The 14,802-nt window shown below is 39.4% G+C and overlaps 1 protein-coding gene across 1 annotated transcript in view; it reads left to right on the forward strand.

The window, feature by feature from the left end:
* The window catches only part of RAI14 (retinoic acid induced 14), a 65,830-nt gene that overhangs the window by 23,780 nt on the left and 27,248 nt on the right, over window positions 1–14,802 (forward strand). The window contains 1 exon segment of the mRNA XM_031051510.2: window positions 6,296–6,426. Within this exon segment, the coding sequence (XP_030907370.1) occupies window positions 6,296–6,426 (131 nt within the window).

Here is a 14,802-nt window from a genome sequence, read left to right on the forward strand (position 1 = left end):
TTAAATCATCTCCTGTAGGCTGCATGCCAAAGATAACAAAACAAAGTTGTTGTCCAGTTAATGTTTGCTCAGGTCTTTGCACGTGGAAAACACTGTGTACAAGTGCTAAGTAGAGCTACCAGCTCTCCTAATATATTATTTCTTGCATGATGTTTACCGATAATCACAAAGGCAGCTGCAGCTTAATATCCTGATGTGATGGTGTTGGAAAACAAATGGACACCTTTTATATATTTTTTAATTATTGAGCTTCTGTTCTAGAAAGGAAAATTTTCACTTTGTGATAGAGAAAGCAATACGTAAAATAGGTAGTGCAAGTTTTAATTATTAAAAAAAGTAGGCTTTGATATGAAGGTTTCTCTTTGGACTCAAAACCACCTGTCAATTCCTCAACACACTGTGTGTGATCCTGATAATGGAGGACTTGTACTGGAAAGTTTCATCCCCAAGAATAGCGTAACTACTCTATTAGTATCTTGCAATCATAGAATTATCTCTGGGTTTGCAGAGGAAATAACCTGTGCATAGATAGAGGCAGCTTAGAGGAGACAGATGGTTGACAACTGTCGGTGCAACTACTGTTGGTACCTGCTGCTGAAGTGTGTGTCTGTGGTGGATGGAGCTGCAGTGTTGAGAGTTCAGCCTATCTTGACAGTGGTTACTGAAGGTGGTGTGAGCACTCTCCATTGGGCTTGAGTATCGTGCCCTTTTTAATCACCAGTCATAAACTGATGATATAACTCAAGCCCATCAGTTCTCCACTGCCCTCTGCCTTACTCTATTAACCTTCACTCCAGTGCCTTGTGCAGGAGTGGCTTTCCACCTTAAGCATGGCTAACTCTTTCCTGCCAACTTTTTTCTCAGATTCCTAAATGTTTAAATATGGAAAACACTTAACTGTTAGTAGAGAGATGTGTCTGAGTGAGGTCATACAGCATGGTTTCCTATCTGAAAAGTGGAAATTTAAGACTAAAGAGCATACTTGAGAGGGATGTTAGATTTCAGTGAGAAAGTAAACCCATCTCTGCTAAGCCACCTGATGTTTGTATTGTTTCTTAACATCCTTTCAGCTGTCACTGTGTTGTACTTGCGATTCCTTGCTTCTGCATGGCAGGTAATTGTTGCAGTTAGTGTTTATTAGGGATGATGGATTGTCTTATCCCTTGCATAATTATACTACTACTGATAGGGAAAGATTCATTGTTCTTAGGAATGACTGAAAATTCCATGTTTTATCCAAAACCTTGCACTTGAGCTTTAAGAAGCTTTAATTTGCTTCTTCATATGTAATGTTCATTGTTGTTACCTAAATTCAGCAATATGCAAATGATAACTGAAAAACCCAATGCTATAAACCAGCAAATCCACACCCCACCCCCAACCTGAAGATGTACTAAGTGAAGCACTGGTTTTCCTAGTCTCTTGAGCTGAGTTTTTTGCATGTGTTCACAAACCATTGTTATTGTGGAATGTTAATTGTTTGAAGGAATTGTGGATAACTGTTTGGCTTGTGGCCTACAGAAGCAGGGCAGGAGGGTGGGGTGGCTAGGTGGGTGGGGATAAAGAAACCCCACATTACCAGTCTTTTCCAGGGTCAGTTTTTTCCAAATTCATTATGTGCATGTTTACCTTTACACTGAGCTGATGAGTGTTTTTTATTTGCATGTTACCTGTATAGCACCATCTGTCATGCTGGGCTATTCATTTGGTTATCTTGCAAAATTTGCAGTGCTCTTAACACAAAACAAGTAAAAACAAACAAAAAAAACCCCCACTTAGCGTTACTGTGATGAAAAATACTTGCTTAGCTGCTGGAGTCTGTTTTGTTGGTCTGGTGTTATACTAGAGATATTCCTGAAGACCCTACTGCTGTTAACCTTCAGTTTGGTGTGCCCTGTGTGGGTTTGCTCAGCATGTTACATGTCTAGGCATCTCTGACATGAAAGGAAACATTCATTTATACTACCTTAAAGAGTGGTAGTAACAGGACTGAAACTTGCCATAGGCTATTTGGTGGATGGTGCAATGCTAAGTGGATGAAATGTGAAAGTCAGTGGGTGTAGATAAAAGCAAAGGGAGAGTGCTGAGGAGCCTAGAGATAGAGGGAGCAAGGGAGGAGTGCTGAGGAGCCTAGGATGTGGCGCAGGGGTAGTTGAAGAAGGGGTCTTACACAAGTGTTTGTCCAGCCTGTATAAGTGGAGTGGAATAGTTTATGAGGTTGCAGTGGAGGAAGCTTGGTGCAGTGGGTTTATGAAGTTACGGTCTCCAGTTATGCTGGCCACCTCAGTTCTTCCAGTACTCTTGCAGAAGGGAGCATCTCTTGTGCATGTTTTCCAGGAAAAACAAGTGCTGGTGCTGCATGACAAATGTCAGTTCAGGGTGGCTTTTACACTGAACAGTATTAACCATAGCTGGGAATACCCTAACCAGAAGTTCAGAAATTGTATGTGATGCAACCATCAGTGCCCCTATTCAGAGGTCTGCTCTGGGCAGCAGTAGCTGTGCAGTTTTTAATCACATGAGGCACTGCGAGTGCCCTATTGACTTACATGGCTCCTATTTACTTGCGAGGTCCTGGGTACCAGGTCTTTCTGGGTGTCATATGTATTTTCTTTCTCTTTTTTCCCTGAAGAGGATGGGTGGTAAGGCTACAATTCACTATTGGAATGGATGTTTCTGAGAGTCTGTTGCATGCCATTTATTAGCTGTATCTTTAATTTCTGGAATGCACTTTACAATGCTGCTGTTTTGAACACGGTGGGAAGAAAAAAATCAGTTCAGTCCTATCAGGGGAATACTTGAGCAACTATTTAAGCTTGCATAGTTAATTATTCAGTGTGATTTATCCCTAATTTAATTTTGAAAATAAAATTGGATCTGTAAATAGATTTATATAACTTGCATTATAGTTAACTGTGTGTAATTTTGAGAAAGCTTGAATATGAAATTGACATTTCATCTTCAATAGTGAGATGTTCATTAATGCCATGGAATGGAATCTTTATTTTTTTAATGAAGAAATGCATAACTTTTATATGAGCAATACAGCATGATGGCTTTTAAGCATCTTATATAGAACACAGCCATTTTAGTTTATAGATGAGCATAACTGCTGCACAATGATGAAGAGAAACTGCCTATATTCTTTTGTTTTCCAGTAGCAAACCAAAATTCTGGTACAATTTAACAAGTGTTAAAGATGTTATAACATAGAATCATAGAATGGTTAGGGTTGGAAAGGGCCTTTGAAAACATGCAATTGGAAGCAGATTAAGTATGTGCCAGTCTCTAAAATTATGCATTCCTTTAACAACTCTGAGTCACAGTGCTTAGAAGAGACACTAATTAGATATAGAACTGAAAACAGTGGTCAAAAATAACTACCAAATCCTATCCTAGCCTTCAGCCTCTACCACTTTCCTCTAAGCAGGAAAAAGAATTACCAGCTTCATGTGAAAAATAAGGAAATGTATACTAGCAGCCTTTCCTTGACACTGAGATGAATTTGATAGAACCGAGTGTTTTCAGGGTCCCTGCAAGAGACGCTGTCAATAGTTTGTCCACATTCAGTTCTGTTCAATTCTTAAATATGAGGAAATCTGTTTGGCTGTAGAGATAAGTAGGAAGAAATTTTTTAAATAAGGCATCATCAAATCTTTCTTTACTTGTGTTTGTGTGTGAATATTTTTTGTTACCAAAAAGGGCATAGTAGAAGACTACAACTACAGTAAAGATGAATTAAAGTCTCTGTTTGTGAAAGAGGCTAATACCATGTGTCATGAAATCTTTTACTATTTACATGAAGATGGTATCATACTGCAATACAATCACTTTCAGAACACTCCAGATTTCCCCGTCCAATATCTTTATATTTCCTAGGGCAGCTTCCACATACTGAGGAGTAATTAGGGAATCTCTTGGGTCTGGGATGTTAATAACAGTGTAATTATAGAAAAGGATATAGTTATCAGAGCAGTTTCTCATTGATTTTTGTTCTTGGTTCTTTCTTGAATTTGGGAGTTGGCATTACTGTGCTAGCTTTCTTAGACCAGAACACTGCATATTGGATTATGTTAAGATTTCAATTTAATAAACTGCTTCTTGAAGACATGGCCGTTTTTGTACTAAAACACTGAATGTTCTTGTGAAAACTGTTCTGCCAAAGATTTTCAGCAGGCCTTAATCTCAACATTTTCCCATAGCTTATTCTGTTTCATATTTCAGAAGTAAACTGGTTATTTCAGGTCATGAGAAAATCTTTAATTAGGTGTTGTGTTTCTCTTTCAATGTATGGGTTAGTATTGGGTTAGACGGGGAGTAGGGAATAAGTGTGTTTGTGTAGATTAACATTACCTGCCATCTCCTCCTTTCTTTTCCAAGGATAAAATGGAGAAAGAAACAAGAAAGTAAGTGCAGGAGTTAAGTGCTACCAATGCTATGCTACCAATGCTTTACAGTCATCTTGGTGATTTGTGGGTAAGGGTGATTCATCGAATACCCTGTATCTTACATGACTGAATAATAAAACCCACAGAAACAGGACAGACTCCAAAACTGAAAGCGTAATATGCTGTCAGACAAACAGTGTTAGCTTTGAAAGATTTTATTTGCAAGTAAAATACATTTTTTGTAACATCTGTTTTTCATAACAGGCTGCCTTTAAAGCATGAAACTCCCCAAATGAAGAGTATACGTCTTCCATTTTAGGTGGAGCTTGGTGCTTGGCTGGCCATTCATTGTCATGGAGTCTAAATACTGCTAGAGGAAACAATTTTTTTGCTGACGTAATTAATGCTCTGGGGTTTACAGAGGTTTATTCCACTGTTAAAAAGAATAAAGAATACTTGATGTGCTTTTACCCACCAGTCACACCACTGCCATAACAGCTTGTAGTTGCTCTTTGTCTCCTGCATATGACTTCCTTTGACAGAGCTGCCATTCATAATCTTGGTTCCAGGTGGTGGTCTTTCAACTCTTCACTCCTCTTCTGCTCAGAGTGCACTCTCCCTGATGTTTGGTGGCGGTTTTTAAATAACTTATAACTTGGAACGCTTTCCTCCTGTTTTGATTTTCTGAGTGTGCACTGCTTATGGAGTTAGCTCCCATCAGTGTGCACTTTGTATGCTTCTCCTCACAAGTCCAGACAGAGAAACATCAAATCTTTTGTTCAGCTGGGGGCAAAAGTCTGTGTAGAGCATCAGGAGAAAGTGGGATTTTAAGTTCAGTATTTCTCAAGGAGTGTACTAATATGATTTTAGTCATTCTGAAAGCTTTGTGGAAACTGAGGGCTAATGAATGGTTAGTCATACTGAAGATGAGCTGACTGTTGTCAAAGAGAAAGCCGTAGTCTGTTGAAGATACCTTTTCTGCCTGTAGCAGGGTGATAAAACTCAATCTAAATGCAGCTGTTTATTGCACCAGATTGCTGTCTTCCTGAAGACTGCGTCCAGACTATGAGGCATAGGTGCAACTTTGATTCCTTTTCCAGAGCTTGTTTTGCTGTGACCACATGGGATACAGATGGTTAACTGTCCTCTGTTTTCTTAGTGTCTTGCTAGATCCAGCTGTTAGAGGAAACAGGCCATGTCCTAAAGTTCACAGGGGGAATCCTTACTTTAGGAAGAAGTGTTCTTTCCCTGATTCCACTGATGAGAAGGATCAAAAAGAATTAGTGGATTAAGATTGGAAAGACCTAAATGTAGGGTGGTCATCTTTTCTTTCAGCAGCACTAGAAATGTGCCATCTATCTGAGTGGCTGATTTGTTTTTAAGACAAAAGTGGAGAATAGAAGCTCAGTAAAGCTAGTTACAGTCTGCAAAGGGCAGTTACTTAATCTCTTACTCTCTACAAAGTGTGAGCTGGGAAAAGCCTTAAATATTCAAAGTTTTGGCTGACCTTGTGTTGCTAGGGTGGGGTGTGAATCAACTGGGGCACCCCATCCACATGATGGGACCAGTGTAGCTCCAAAATAGAAACCAGGACAAGACAAACAAAGAACTTTTTAAAGTACAGTAAGAACAAACGGATTTTTTTTGTTTCCTGCACTACTCTTCTACAAAGTTTCCATATTAGAGATCATCTTCAGTGGTCACTTAGGCGTGACCCATTAAGTCCTTGGGAACCTGTGCTGCACAGGTTGCAAAGTACTTGTGTGCAGCTTTCTCTGTGCCATTTCTTTGAGTTGGGATTTTGCTTCAGCTTTCTATTGTGATGAAAGTGTGCTGGATCATTCTGGAGAGCCTGGACACAGTGCTGGTACTAATAATATTTCTCCCCTCTTTTTCTTTTGCTCCAGACCAATGAGTGGAATAAGAATGATGATCGGCTGCTGCAGGCAGTGGAGAATGGCGATCCTGAGAAAGTGGCTTCATTGCTGGGTAAAAAGGGAGCCAGTGCCACCAAACAAGACAGTGAGGGCAAAACCGCGTAAGTCCAACTTGAACACGTAATATAAGCACAAGGCAGGGGGAAAAACCAGCTCTGTATGTGCATGCCACCTCCATGAATTAAAAACCAGTGACCATCCTGAAAATGAAGTTTTCTTTTTCATCTGAAGCACAGTATATTCTGGAAAGCTCTTTCTGATAGTCTATAATTCTACATTTAAAATGCAATTTCAGAATCACAAACCTGTTGAGGTAACTTGAACATGAATTGCTGGTTAGATTTGAGCCATTTTAGGACAGGGTGTTTTGGAACTTGGTATTGTTATGACAACCTGCAGACTGCGCACTCCATTGATCTTTGGGGCTATTTTTTCCCATAAACATTGGTTTAATGACATAGATATTAAAATCTTCTTTCTAAGGGGTTATTTTGAACTGAATGGTGACTGAGTTTTAAAATCTTGTCGATACTAATGATTCGTGCAATTCTTCCTTGTTCTGATTATAGCTTGGTAATGAAAGTCTCGTATTAACGAGATTCCTTTTGCAATCTCAATATATTTCATATATTCTTTTTCCTTCTTCTACTTTTTGTTCTCCTGTGAACATTCTGAATTGTAGAAGATGAAAGATTCAATGAAAAAAAAATTACAGGCAAGAGATTGCTATCCTTAAACTTCCATTCTTATGGCATAAAAAGATGATTAAATGAATAAATGAGTAATAGGCATCCCATAACAGAACCAAAGCTTTCATAAAATGCTGGATAGGTGGGAAGAAAGGAAGACATGTCTTAGTCTTGGGAGAGGCAGAACAAGGTAGTTTATACCAAATTATAAGTTCTAAAAAATTACCTCTGGGTTACATTTATTGACTCATGCTCTGCTTCTTGCTTGGTCTTAGTTTCCTACAGCTTCTGTGTTTCTTTTCTGCATCTGAGGAAACTAAATGATGGCCGTGACTCAAAATGACCTGCACTTTCTTACCACAGAAGTCCCAGACCTCTAATTATTTCAAGTGGACTTTTTCCACACTTTAATATGTTTTTAATTTTGAAAAATTTCATACACATGTTTTCCTTTTGAAAATAATCTAAAGCATGACTTCCATTGAATCTTCTGAATTACATCTGTTTAGCATCACATGTTTTTACAGTCAACATAACTTCAGAGTTAGATTCTTAAGCTGCACTACATCTAGTGTAACACCTAGTTTTCACAATTCCCAAATAATTTGAAACTGTGAATTTTTCTAGGGAACCAACAAAGGCTGTAATCATCAGTGAGTAGATACAAGCCTCAGTTCTTAAGAAACAGGATTGTAACTGTAGGGATATGGTGCAGTGATTTTCAGCTTCACAGAAATGTACTGCAAATTCACCCTTTTTCTTTTTAATTGCAGCTACAAAGAAGTCATCATATATTAATGATGCTATTACTAATCATAATAATTGCTTGGAACAAATGTGAATTAATGCTATGAAGATTTCTGCTTCTGCTTGTTTTATATATTCATTTAATTGTCATTTTTTTTGGTTATTTCTCTGTAGCATTTTAAAAGACTTCTTAAGAGAGAACACAGAAAAATACCATTGCTGTGATACAGAAATACAGCATGTCAACTCTCATTCTGTTTCCAGTGCTTTCAGAAACTTAGCAGAACTGCTCAGGTTATTTCTGTCTCTGTTTTGAAAGATAAAGGCTGACAGGTGTAGAAACAATGACAGGGATCTAGAGAGGCAGAGCTGCCAAAGAGCATCATGACCCAGAAATGTTATCCAGTATGGCTTATTAATAATGGGCAGTGTCCTGTTTGCATTTTTCCCACTTCAGAGTCTTTTTTTAGTGTGTGCAAAATGAATTAGAGCCATCATTTCTTTAGAGGTAGGCTTCTTTCTCCTCTGCAGAGTGCAGTGCAATGCTAGGGCTTCATTCCTGCACAGTGATGAATGAGGCTTAGTGATGAATGATGCCAGCGCTTATTTCCTACACAGTTATGGGTACCTAACATAGCTGTATCTCTGCTTCGAGGTATGGACCCTGCTGCAGCACAGCACTGTGGCTTGTTAGCGTCACGTGGAAGCATTGTGCTAGTTTGTCATATACCTCATCTGGAGCATGGAGACTCTCATGCTGGGAAATGGCAATCTGGAGAGGTTTTTCTGGGACAACTGGCAACCATTGTGCTCAGATTTCACTATTTACAGTTTAGACAGTGTTCTGCAGTGCCATGTGGGCAGGGAGCTCTTTGGAGGAGTGGTCTATTGATCCCTGTGAGTATATATTGATGCCTTTGTTTATACAATTAGACTGAAGGTGACTAACCAGAACATCATGATGGATCCAATTATATAACAACATGCATAATGAGATTAGAGACTTTGGAATGTGCTTGAAAGCAAAAAAAAGGAGAAACAATTACATCTTGCAGTACAGGTTTGTTAGGTCTGTCATTGTCTGTTGCCTTAGGATTTCTTTTAAGGTCCTGTTTATTAATTTTGTAACTAATCCTACAAACAAAATTCTTGATACTGCCCAGATATTTATCTGAAGTATAGTAATATATTACATTATTTTAAACAGAAGATGGAGAGGACTGTAATTTTTCATGTTTAAACGGTACTTCTAAGTTTTTGTGTTATAATTAAATACATTAATACAGATCAAATGTATCTCTTCTTAATACAAAATGCTTGAACTGAGAGCAACAGAGACCAGAATCCAGGATTTTGTTTGACTTGTTAAGTACTGTATGCGTCATTCCACTGAGTCCATACAGCATGCTCCAGGTCTGGCTTGGTTTTGAACATAACTACCTAAATTTCCTGTGTCCTCTTTTGCCTTGTCCTATACAGCTTTTTCTTTGTGGCTTGCCCACAAACAGTAAAATAAAGATGCTTAAATTAGTGAGCATCTTAATTAAAATTTACCAGTAAATTTCCTAGAGATTCTTACAGATTTTCATATGACAGTTTAAGTTTCCAGAAGTGCTTCTTAAAAAAAAGTATTTAAAAATACATGTTTTTTAAGATTTTTCTGACTTTCCATACCACTACCCTGCCTGACTCAGTCCTTTCTATAAGCAATGAATCAGTTTTAAGGCCATGAAGCAAATCCACCTTTGGCATAAATTGACAGCCCCATTGTTGCTCCCACTTACACAGCACAGACTATTGCCAAGCACACTTGTAAAAGAACTTATCTGGAAATCTGACTCTGCCATTGTAGTCTTATTCTGCCAGATAGGGTTTTTTTTTGTCCAGCTTCCTTAAACAACAAAACAGTACTTTCCAGTTTGGAATTTGATCATTTAAATCCCACTTAAACGAACAAAAAGGTGTTTTCAAAGAGAGCCTTTTCAGGATGGCATAGTGTTAATTCATGTACTGCACTTTCCATAAGAGCAAATGATCAAATGTGCTGTTATTTAAAGAAGCTGCTGCTATTATTGTGGGGAAGGGGGGAAGGGACAGAATTTTGGAAAGGATTCGCAATGTATAAATGGCAGTACTTCCTTGTCCTAAAGTTATTTTGTCTGTGTGCCAGTTCATCACTGCCATCTTGGCATATTTCTTCAAGGTACTGAACTAGAATTAAGTGCTTATGGCTATTAAATGAAAAAAAAGTAGAGGTCTGTCAGGTTTTTTTAACTACAGTTGAATCAGCTGTTGTTTCACAAAATGAGCCTGACAATGGTACAAAAAAAAGCTTTAGAAATCTCCACAAATTCACTCTTTAAGGACTCTTTCACTGTTGTCAACACAATTAGTAGAAATGTTATATTTTCATTTGAACCAGAATGTTCATGCCTTGGAGGCTGAATTGAAGATTCCAATCCTTCATATATATCATGCGCATAGCATTCATTTTTCTTTTCTCTTTTGGATCTTACTGTACAAGGAGGTGGGGTGAGTGGCATGAAGTGCATTACTGTTCAAAAGGTAAATCAGGTTTTAATTACCTTTGAGAGATCCCTTCTTATATGTAATAATATTTATCTTAAAGGAAGCTATTGGAAGAATACAGATTCACTGCAGTCATTATACTGTTTTAGTTGAAAAAAGAAAACCACAGAAAATGATTTAGACACCTCAATTTCAAAATGGGGAAGTCAGATGAGTCTAAGAAGTGGAAGAATAGTTGTATTATCTTCCCTTTCTTGGCTAGAAATTGCTATAAATGCTCTAGGAAGCAGGGGGCTTGTAACTAGATGGTCTTTAAGGTCCCTTCCAGCCCAAACCGTTCTTGTGTGTGGGTTGAGGGTCCTCTGTGTAACATCATGCTCTAGAAGATACTTCTTTTGTACAGACCCTGTGTCATCTCTTAAAATTGCCTTAACACTAGAAAAGCATATTAGATTTTCTGCTTTTGAAAACTGGAGCAGTGTGGGAGCTGCAAGAAAGATCTAGAGCCTGAGGGTTGTCACCTCTTCAGGAATGGAGTTCACTGGTGTTCCAGTGACCTGATATGACAAAATATTTTATAATTTACTTTTATCAGAATACTTAATTTATGATGGTCCAGATGGTCACAAAAATGTCGAGGTTTCAGAGCATGGACAAAATAAAGAATACCACAGTGATCTCCACCAGTGTTTTATCTCTAACCAACAGATGGCTGAAATCTGGTTCTTATTCCAATTTTTTTGTAAAGTGTATTTCTGTGGAGATTTGGGTGTAACTGCCTTTGTTTCTACAAAACTAAAGTTCTTTTCAGGTTCAAATCCTGATTTTTCCTTATTTTTCCCTGCAGCACTGTTAAGAATATAATTAAATTAAAATGTTGATATTAAGTTCCCTGAAAATCTGATTTCTGCTTTTGACAAACAGTTAGAAACATTAATTAAACATCCAGGTATGGTTGGGCAAAGCTGTGCACTGTAAGAATAATAAACTGGGCTAATTAATTTTTTGTGCTGGTTATTAATGTCTAGTGAGAGGAAATGTTCTTACATCTATAACAGAGCAGCAGTTCATAACTTTGATTTTATAATTTGTTGCTAAATGAAAAATCCATATTTTGTACAAACATTACTGTATTGACAATCACGCAGGCTTTTAAGTGAGACCCAGAGAATGGAATTCATAGAGTCATAGAATAGTTAGGGTTGGAAAGGACCTTCAGATCATCTAGTTCCAATCCCCCTGATATGGGCAGGGACACCCCACATTAAACCATATCACCCAAGGCTCTGTCCAACCTGGCCTTGAACACCGCCAGGGATGGAGCAATCGCAGCTTCCCTGGGGAACCCATTCCAGTACCTCATCACCCTTACAGTAAAGAACTTCTTCCTTATATACAATCTAAACTTCTGCTGCTTAAGTTTTAACCTGTTACCCCTCCTCCTACCGCTACAGTCCCTAATGAATAGTCCCTCCTCAGCATCCCTGTAGCCCCCCTTCAGATACTGGAAGGCTGCTATGAGGTCTCTACGCAGCCTTCTCTTCTCCAGTCTGAGCAGCCCCAACTTTCTCAGCCTATCTTCATATGGGAGGTGCTCCAGTCCCTGATCATCCTCGTGGCCTCCTCTGGTCTTGTTCTAACAGTTCCATGTTCTTTTTATGTTGAGGACACCAGAACTGCACACAATACTCCAGGTGAGGTCTCACAAGATCAGAGTAGAGGGGCAGGATCACCTCCTTCGACCTGCTGGTCACGCTCCTTTTGATGCAGCCCAGGATACGGTTGGTTTCTGGGCTGCAAGCACACACTGAACCCAGCTCATGTTCATTTTCTCATTAACCAACACCCCCAAGTCCTTCTCCTTGGGCTGCTCTGAATCTCTTCTTTGCCCAACCTGTAGCTGTGCCTGGGATTGCTCTGACCCAGGTGTAGGACCTTGCACTTGGCATTGTTAAACTTCATGAGGTTGGCGTCAGCCCACCTCACAAGTGTGTCAAGGTCCCTCTCGATGGCATTCCTTCCCTCTAGCGTATCAACCGAACCACACAGCTTGGTGTCATCAGCAAACTTGCTGAGAGCGCACTCAATCCCACTGTCCATGTCACCAACAAAGATGTTGAACAAGACCGGTCCCAACACCGATCCCTGAGGGACACCACTCATTACTGGTCTCCAGCTGGACATGGAGCCATTGACCACAACTCTTTGTGTGCAGCCATCCAGTCAGGTCTTTATCCACTGTGTGGTCCACCTATCAAATTGATGTCTCTCCAATTTAGAGACAAGGATGTTGTGTGGGACAGTGTTTAAAGCTCTGCACAAGTGAAGGTAGATGACATCAACTGCTCTACCCCTGTCCATCAGTTCTGTAGCCCCATCATAGGAGGCCACCAAATTGGTCAGGCAGGATTTCCCCTTAGTGAACCCATGCTGGCTGTCACCAAGCACCTTGTGTTTTTCATGTACCCTCTCATGCCTTCCAGCAGAATCTGCTCCAAGATTTTGCTAGGCACAGGGCTGAGACTGATGGGTCTGCAGTTCCCTGGGTCATCCACTTTTCTCTTCTTGAAAGTGGGGTTATATTTCCCTTTTCCCAGTCATCAGGAACTTCACCTGACTGCTATGATTTTTCAAATATGATGGACAGGGGCTTAGCAACTTCCTTTGAATTCATGTTAATGGTTTTCTCCTGGCCCTTGACTGAAACAGTGTAGTCCTCTTCTGATGACTTGGAGATGTCATTATCCAGTTTTTAGGTTTTATCTATGCTTTGGATAGGACTTGAAATCAACAGCATTCATGTTCTATCATGCACTTTTAAAGCAATTTTTTAGACGTTTTAGTACTTTCATATCTTGATGTTGTTAAAAAGAGAAATAAATGAACAATCCATCTTCTGAAGTGACATATTAATGCTCTTTAATTTGATTTCAAATATGAAGATCCTGGACTTCACTTTTGAAAAACTGATGCTTTTTACTTGTTTTCATTAGTGATTTCCTATTTTGTAAACCAAACAAATGCCACTTATCTGAAGAACAAATTCCCTAATTCATATAAAGTTCTTTGAGCACTGAAAAACATCTCAATGGGTTTTTTTTTTTGCATCTGACACACACAGGACTTCCTGTGGACGATAGCTAGAGTTCAAAGGGGAAACAATCAGTCTGTAATTTCTTTTAGGAGCCAGCTTGTATCTTTCTTTTCATACAGGCTGATAGGACGGCCATTCTTAATGAACTATTTCATTTCATTATCAGTTAGTATGCCTGCTATCTCAGAAGAAAGCAAGTAATCTTTCAAAGGGCCCCTGTACACGTGTTTGGATAGCCTGTGAGCTGCCTGTGCCACTCCTGCTTCGGGGAGGATCAGCCAAACCTGTAACGCAGCATCAGGCAGTCTCTGGAATTCCCTGTAAACAGCTCCATTTGCAGGACTGCCAAATACCCAGATTTTACCAGACCTGGCCAGGTTTCAGGTTTGTCAGTTACTTGGATCAGAGCATAGCCTAGATGGTTGGAAGCCTTTGTATGCCTGGCTTGAAACAGCTGCAGCTTGGCTGACGTGGAGGCAGAGCTCAGTGCCCCACTTCCGCGTGAGGAACGCTGTGGCTGGCAGGGTTGCACAGGGAAGCGTGCCTCTTGTGTCAGGCCAGAACCAGGCTCTTTAAGGCTGGAGGGGACAGGGCTAAGGCTGCAGTTAGATTTATATCTACATAATGGGCTGCAGTTGTTTTACATGTTTTTCAAAGACTTAGGCAACCAAATGAGCTCTGTGTGTATATTTTAATTACACAAACTGGCTGCTACTGGATTACAAATGTACTCTAATCTAGAAAGGGGAAGGGAACAGACAGCCAAGGCAGAGCAGTGTGCAAATGTTTGATTTCTTTCTTTTTTTGTTAGCTTCAGAATGAGGTATTAGGCAGTAGAATATGCTGGTGGCTGCTTATTTATTGGGTTTATATATCACTGCATTTTCTGCTGCCTGCTTTGCAGGTGCATTCTGTGTTAGGAAAGTACTAACTGGAAAATGTGGGAAAGCTCTGAAGTTGCCTTTTCCGGCATGTGTCTCTCTTGTAGCCCATACTCCTCTTCAGAAATGTGGAACCTTAAAAGCTTTAGTAGTAGAGTTATTCTGAAATGCAAGATAAAACTATATTGCCATAATAATTTAACGAGTTTATAAAAACCAATGTTATGAGGTCATCTTAACCAAGTGGTCTCTGAAGAATGTGTTGCTACTAGCTTCATTACTCTAAGTACATATTATTGCACTTGGTTTGCAATTCCCTTGTGAAGTAAGAGAAGTTCACTTTATACAGTTTAATAAAAAAATAAATCCAACTAGTTCTGTTGCTTCAGATCTGGAGAGTTCTTAAGTATCATAAGTGTAAAAGGCACAGAAATTTCAAACAGCACATAATCCTGAGCTATCCTTTGTCGACATCCCTCATGTTGCATAAGGATATTCATGCTCTGAGATTCTTGGAGCACTATACACAGTTCTTGA

The sequence above is a fragment of the Melopsittacus undulatus genome, chromosome Z, assembly GCF_012275295.1.
Source record: "Melopsittacus undulatus isolate bMelUnd1 chromosome Z, bMelUnd1.mat.Z, whole genome shotgun sequence".
NCBI classification, from domain to species: domain Eukaryota; kingdom Metazoa; phylum Chordata; class Aves; order Psittaciformes; family Psittaculidae; genus Melopsittacus; species Melopsittacus undulatus.